At 42.3% G+C, this 7,328-nt stretch overlaps 1 protein-coding gene across 2 annotated transcripts; it reads right to left on the bottom strand.

Moving 5' to 3' along the window:
* Window positions 1-1,885: 1,885 nt before the first annotated feature.
* Window positions 1,886-7,118, bottom strand: CDKN2AIP (CDKN2A interacting protein). Of its 2 annotated transcripts, none has more exons than XM_081127186.1 (3): window positions 6,675-7,118; window positions 6,161-6,291; window positions 1,886-5,287 (listed from the first exon to the last, which is right to left on the bottom strand). In XM_081127186.1, the coding sequence occupies exons 1-3, from the start codon at window positions 6,944-6,946 to the stop codon at window positions 3,942-3,944; spliced, it is 1,749 nt and encodes a 582-aa protein (XP_080983312.1). In that variant the 5' UTR covers window positions 6,947-7,118; the 3' UTR covers window positions 1,886-3,941. The 2 variants fall into 2 exon arrangements, with proteins under 2 accessions (XP_080983312.1, XP_080983313.1); XM_081127187.1 differs by having other exon boundaries at window positions 3,176-5,287; window positions 6,192-6,291; window positions 6,675-7,115.
* Window positions 7,119-7,328: the final 210 nt, after the last annotated feature.

Genomic DNA, 7,328 nt, shown 5'->3' with positions numbered 1-7,328 from the left:
TTTGAGTGTAAAGAAAAAAATCCTTAACCTAACCAAAGCAGCCTTACTTCACCTGATATTTAATTTTAGGCTATTATCTTGAAATAATTCCCTATATAGACAGCATCAACAAATAACTTTAGCATATGCTACCTCCAAGAAGTTCATTAGAATTTATACATTATCCATGCTTCACAGAGCACCAATACTTATTTCAAATTATTTTAAAGTAAGATTTTTCTAATAAGTTTACTCACACAACCACCTCAGGGATTCCAGAACTCCAAGGGACATTATTCATTGTATCAAGTGGCATCCATTATACTCCATGTGAACGGTGCCCCCTGGTGTTGTGCAGCTCAACAGCTCTGTATTTACAGTCCCAAAGCCTTCAGTATTTCTCACTCAAGCCTCTTCCTATCTCTTGGACCCTCCTATGGTGAAACATTCTTTGTGTATAGTCGGGGTAAACCAGGAAGGCTCATTAAGTGAAAACTGTCATTAGTTCCACCACTGCAATTCTGACACAGGTAAAGTTCATGCTATAGAGGTCAGGGACCCACGTCTAAAATGCCTGTTTCCTTTAAAGTTTACTTCTTTAGAAACTTTCTAGTTTAAATAAAATTTCTCAAATTTTCCTCAAAGTGATTATTTTCTGGAACACAGAAAACAAGTATCACGGGACAGCATGTCTCACTGGTGTTCACACTCAGTGCCCCAAATTAGAACCAAGGGTTGTTCATTCAGTCTTCTCTTCAACATTTACTAGTTCTGTGACTTGAGGGAAACAATTCATAATGGTCATCAGTTTCCTCATTTGTAACATGATCAACAATACCAACCCACCTCACAGGGTTCAGGAAGGCTTAAACAAGATGTAAACATCATGTGGTGGGTATAGAATAAATGGTAGCTATTCATACGGTGAGTTCTTGCAGTGCTGATAGTTCTGGGTTTTGACCTAGGTAAATGTTATACGGGCATTCAATTAATAACTTGGAATTTATATACAAATGGACCTCATGGGCTCCTGCAATTATATTTCACAATTAAAAATAAGTGGTAGCTGTTATTTAATGTTAATTTATGTCATGGTCCCTTAAATGACCTGAGTCCCTACTAATTACAAATTCTAATATGGCGTATTACTTAAAAACAGATGTTTCATTTTGTAGCAAACAGGTGGCTTTCCTCCTACATCCACTCTTAATATCTGTTGCAGAAGGAAGCTGGCTAACTACACTGGGCCTCCTGGCGGCTAGCCCCACTCCTGCTCATAGCCCAAAGAGGTGCTGCAGGAATTGAGAATGGAAAGTAGGAATTATATGTCCTTATGACAATTATCCCAGCCAACGGCAGCACTGGCAGGCCCCAAGAATTTGGGTTAAAAACTCGACACCACCATTCTTCAAAATCAACTTTCTCACACACACAAAAAAAATAAAAATTAAAAAAATCCTGATTTTAGCACTGTCAAGAAAAATCAGTCTCAGGACATCATCTCTAGCTTAAAAAAAAAAAAAAATTCAGTTTCCCATCTTACTAATCCATTTAGTCACTAAACGTGATCGCAAAGTATTAGGATTATTTTTAAACCAACTTTAACTGCACCCATATAGGATAATCCCCTAGTTGAGACTATTCAAAATGTTCCAGTACCAAGGAGAAGCATTAATAAACAGAAGAGCTATTGGTGTGACTCATCTCAAGGGAATGAGGCTTTGAAGGTGTTGTGGTCACTAACAATAAGCAAGTTGAAAACCAGTTTGAGGGGGATTTTCTGAAATTTTAGCGTTTGGAGAAGAAAGGTAAGCAATAAAACATAGTAAAAGCTTGGGCTCTGGAATCAGATAGGGATTTGTAATCGATCTTTGATCAATTTTTTTTTTTTTTTTTTTTTAGTTTCTTCATCTGAAAAATGGGCCAAATGAGAATAGCTAACTCATAAGGCTGTGAGGAAATCAGAACGCATGTATAAGCTGTAATAAACTAAGGTATACTGCACTATAGTGGGCACTTCACGTGTATCATCTTGTTTAATCTTCAATGTTCTCTGTGGCAGCTATTAGTCCTACTTTACAGATGAAGCTTAAAGGTGAAATTCCCAGAGGGAGCCTAGGTTCTCAAGAATAAGAGATTCCAAAACTTGCTTTCTTCTACACTATATTATCTTGAAGAATTGTAAAATATGCATTTTTCTTAAATCATGAATTCTTTAAAATTTTATTATTTCGTAAGCTTTTAATAAGTTTATAGCAAATAAATGTTTACAAATTAAACAATATTTGTTTTTACACTAAGCAGCTCCCTCCAATTCTACCATATCAAAAGGTTACTAGACTTTAAAATATTTTCAATAATCTTTATATTAACTTGAAACAAGCCAATTTAGAAAATTACTGACCTAATTAGATACATTATAGAAATGTATTCTTTGTAATATTTGGCTTGTTTCTGACACTCATTGTCCCACAAAATACACATGCCAAGACTAAGAAAAGAGAGCTAATTAAAAGTGCTTTCACACATGCATGTTATTGCTTCTCAAAACCCATTTATAGACTATGGACATAACTGTGATATCCAATTTAACATTTTCAAGTCAATCATTTTTAAATATTATCTGGTAAAATAAAAACAACTCTTATTATTTCAAGTATATAAAGTACCCTTATCTATTATTTCTAGAATATAAAATAGGAATAACTTCTAAATACTTATGTTGTTTCCTATTTTAGTATAACTGGCATGAGAAAGGTTATTTCTTGACTTTTCTCTGTACATTATCACCATTACTGCTCAATGTGGAGCATCTTGAAAGCCAGAAGAAAAGCCACAAAGATAATGAAACATGTTGGGCCAGAGTTTGAAGAAAAATGAAATATACCACGGTGGAGTAATACAATTAGAATCACCCAAGACACAAAAACAGGATTCCACTTCATTGCTAACAAATGTAGTTCAAATGAACAGCTTCATTAAAGAGCTGAGCATGGCTCTCTAGTCCTCCCAGGATTAAGATTTGTAAACAAAAAGACCATCCAGTTCTAGATCTGCGAACTGTACCTTCCCTACTCATAAAGGTGTAAATCAGCTATGAAAAATTACTTGGTTGTAATTTACAATGACTAGTAGTGGGAAGTTTATTTGCAGGAATTGGTTTGGACTTAAGATGAGAAAAAAAACACAACTTCTTGAAAAGGTAAAATAGCTTAAAGCATTTAATATCTAAACAAATCAATCTGTTAATAGCAGTAGTCACAAAATATGCTTAATATAGAAACCCACATTTTATGTCTTTTAAGAAAAAGTGTAAATTGTATTTTACCTCAAAACATAAATTATTAACCCACTTAAAGAATCTGCAGTGGTCAAAATCATGGTGAATTTTAAACAACTTCGGAATAAAATAACCTTAAGTACTTTAAACTGCTTTATATCTAAAAATGCTTACAACTTCTCATAAAAATAGTCTGAGGCAACTATTTTTTCTTTTATTTTTTTAACAGACACGTTCAACATTATGGGCAACATTCTTAAAACCTTAAGCTTCAGACTTTCAGACATTCAAATACTATGGTCCCCTTTTCTTGATGTGGGAGGTTTATTCCACTAGGAAAAAAAATGCACGGTAGACAACTTAATACATTTTCACCAAATCAAAAGCAGTACAAAAGTTTTAAGACTCTAGAGAACTACACACCGTACCTAATGTATCATTAAAAATAGAAGACAGTATTTTCTTCGGCAAATAAAACAGCATACTGGTATGCTGTTAATGCATATCTTTGAATGTGTACTGTCATAAGTTATTTACAACTTCTACTTGTGTGAAGAGAATGTAAATTTTCTGCAAAACTGGAAAAAAGCAATACAAAATTTGTGAAAGCCTGTTTATATTATACAAAAGCCAGTTTTTCTCTTCCAACCCAGATACTGTATACAGTGATATTCTGCACATATTATAGTAATTCTTGAGGATGTTTTAATGCTGGAGGTAAGTTTACAGGCCTTGATTCCTCATCAAGGAGCACTAGGTCTTCTATCTCACTGCCTCTGTACTTCCTCTTACATATTTTTACCACCACCTTTTTCTTGAGAAATAACTTTAATGCTTCTCTGGATGCAACTGCTTTTGCATTTTCTTTGCTTTTTCCACAGCCAGTGCCCAAATACACAGACTTGCATCTCAATTCACAAACAATACTTTCTTGAGAGCTCTTATTTTGAGGCAGATCTGCCAGTTCTTTTAGCGGGACAAAAAACACATCCAGTGTTGCTTTCAGAGCCTCAATAGCTGCGTTTAGAAGCTCTCCGTGATTCACACTAGGACTAAAGCCACCAACAGCCACCAGCTTCCACGCCACCGTTTTATACAGTCTATTGAAAAAAGGTTGCTTCTGTTTCACATCTTCATTGGTTAACTTGCAACAAGAGAATTTGACAGAACTCTCACTTGACTGGGAAGTACTTTTAGAAGGCAACTGGGATGTGCTAGTCTGAGAACTACTCTTAGAAGCCAGCTGGGACACACTTGCTAAGGAAGTGCTTTTGGAAAGGAGAGATCCACTGGCCTGTGGGCTGCTCTTGGAAGCTAATAGTGATGCAGCTACCTGTGAAGTGCTTTTGGAAGTCAGCATTGATGTATTTGATGTGCTGCTCTTGGGAGTTAGTAAGGATGTGCCTGATGAGGAACTGTTTTTAGAAACCGATGATGAAACATTTGCCTCTGAACTGGTTTTGGAAGTTAACCCACTTGAAGCTGTCTCTGAACTAGGTTTAGAAGACAACAGTGGCAACTCTACTTCTGAGCTTCCTGAGGAGCCCAACAAGGGCACCTCAATCTCTGAGATGCTTGGAGAAGCTGAGACTGAAGAGCCTTCCAAAGCACTCTTTTTAGGTGACCCACTTTGCTGACTGGAATCTGTGGACTGGGTCACATGACTATTCACACTGGATTTCAACAACGAAGAAACAAACGATGCTGAACCATGTTTATCTGGGGCTTCTGATTCAGAAGCTTTTCCAGACCCTGCCGTTGTTACCTGAGAGGAAACGCTGCTGCTGCTGCTTTGGGAAACAGATCGATCTCCATCACTTGCAGAGCTACTCTGATTCGAGGGGGCAGAGCTCCGAGTGGCGTTCCCACTACTCTCTGATTTGGTAGATGACCCCGTACATGCTGAGCTGTTTTCCTGTTGAGCTGATGCATGTTCTGTTTTGGCAGAAATTTTTGCATGATCTTGCTCAACTGCAGAATTGTTTTTTCCTTCTATAACTCGTTTTTTCGTTGGCTCTTCTACCCCTTCTAAAAAGAAGGAAAACAGATATGAGACTAAGTCTACCCCATACACATCAGCTTAAAATATATAAGACAGAAAGACATTCATTAAAATAAAGGCACAAGGCAAAAATATTTCAGGACCAGTAGTTTCTTTAAAACAGGTGGAATAGCCCTGGTCAGTGTAGCTCAGTTGGCTGGAGTGTTGTCCAGTACACCAAAAGGTCGAGGGTTTGATTCCTGGTCAGAGTACAAACCCAGGTTGCAGGTTCCATCCTGGGTCAGGGTGCTTGTGATCGGCAACCAATTGATGTTCCTCTCTCCCCCCCTTCCTCTCTCTAGAAGAAAAAGGTGGCCTTCCCTGGCCCCTTAATTAAAAAACAAACATGCCCAGCCGGGCGTGGCTCAGAGGTTGAGTGTGGACCTGGGATCCAGGCGATCGGGGTTCGATTCCCAGTCAGGGCATATGCCCAGGCTGCAGATTTGATCAATGCCTCTCTCATCATTGATATTTCTGTCTCTCTCTCTCTCTCTCCTTTCCTCTCTCTGAAATCAATAAAGATATATTAAAAAAAACAAAAACACACCTCATTAAAAAACAAACAAACATGTGGAATAACATCATTAACTTCTTAAACAGCATCAAATATCATTAATTTCTAATATTAAAGAATCAACAACACAGACATTTGACACCTCAAAATCTAAAAGCAGTGAAAGGAAACTATCAAATTCAGAGCCGAAAACACACACACAATTTAGGTTTAACATTTCAACTTAACATTATACAGTGGAACATAACATTATTCCAGCTCGTTAAAAATTAATAACAATAATTCCTAATTACATAAAACTTATGTTCTAAACTCCTATGTATGTTCACAGCTATGATCTGCTAACCATTGCTACTTGATATCCCTCTTTTCTTCACCTTGGCAACCAGTTCGTCTCTTGTTGTATGGACTGGAGCATCTGTCACTTTGATGCCTTCGGCCATACTAAGTATTTTATCCATAACTTTTTGAGGGTACCTGGAAAAGAAGGAAAAGCCACTCTTAAATAGGCCGCAGGAACGGCGTGTCCTGGTTGCAAGTGTACCAACCTCCGGGAACCGTTTCCCGGAGCCTCAGGAACGAGCGCGCCGGCGCCAGGGAGGCGGGTCCCTCGGTACCGACCCGAACCTCCGCGTCCGTGCCAAGAGCGCGGCCGGCCGGCAACCCCGCCGCGCCCCCACCCACCGTGGGCACCTACGGCGGCTCCTCGCGTCGGCTTCCGGCAGGGCCGCCCTTCTCACCCCAGAGAGCGGCGGGTCCCGCGCTTCCCGCGCTTCCCCGCCCCGCAGCCGGCTCCGGGCCTCAGGCCGCGGCCGAAGACAAAACCCGGGGGCGCGTCCAGGGGGCGCGTCCTCACTCACCGGCACCCGAGGAAGACGTGGTTGGCCCAGGCCATGGAAAAGGAGATGAGCTGCTGCAGCTGCCGACTGCGGGTCCCGCTCTCGGCGTCGGCGGCCTCCTCCGCGGTGTCGGAGGCGGCGCCGCCGGCGGGGGCCAGGTCCCCGGCGTTGCGGAGCAGGAACTCCCGGCGGTGGCGCCAGTGTTTGTCAGTCTCGCCGTCGCAGCGCAGCGCCTCCACCCAGGCGGCCGCCCGCGGGTTCTGGCTCAGGTACTCTGACACCTCCTGCGCCATGTTGGGCCCGCAGGTCGCCGAGGCCGCGAGCAGACGCTGCACCGGGGCAGAGGCGGGCGAGCGGCCCTGTCACTGCGGCCTGCGCCGGCGGCCGTCCGGAGAGCGCCCCTCGGGAGGGCCAAAGCCCAAACAACAGCGCCCGGAGCAGCCGAACCGCCCACTTCCGCCCGCCGCCGGCTCCTTCCCTTTTATAACCTCGCCGCCGCCGAGCGCCGTGCGTCCTTCCGGCGCGGCTCTCCCAGCACGCTCTGCGGCGCGCGAGGTGCCGCGACGCCGCGGCCGCGGCCGGCGGAGGGGGGCGGGGCCCGGGGGAGGGGAGGCGGTGCTCTCGCTACCCCCCCACCACGGGCGGGCGCTAGTGGTCGCGGGGGCGGCTGGACCT

This window comes from Miniopterus schreibersii, assembly GCF_964146895.1.
Source record: "Miniopterus schreibersii genome assembly, chromosome: 2".
Lineage (NCBI taxonomy): Eukaryota > Metazoa > Chordata > Mammalia > Chiroptera > Miniopteridae > Miniopterus > Miniopterus schreibersii.
Note: the sequence above shows the minus strand (reverse complement) of the source record. Positions and strands in the feature narration are given on the sequence as shown.

Coding starts and splice junctions, on each gene's coding strand:
- CDKN2AIP (XM_081127186.1), bottom strand. CDS start 6,946: ATGGCGCAGGAGGTGTCAGAGTACCTGAGCCAGAACCCGCGGGCGGCC. Junction 6,292..6,674: donor CACGTCTTCCTCGGGTGCCG/GTGAGTGAGGAC, acceptor CTTCTTTTCCAG/GTACCCTCAAAAAGTTATGG. Junction 5,288..6,160: donor AGGGATATCAAGTAGCAATG/GTTAGCAGATCA, acceptor CCTTCTTTTTAG/AAGGGGTAGAAGAGCCAACG.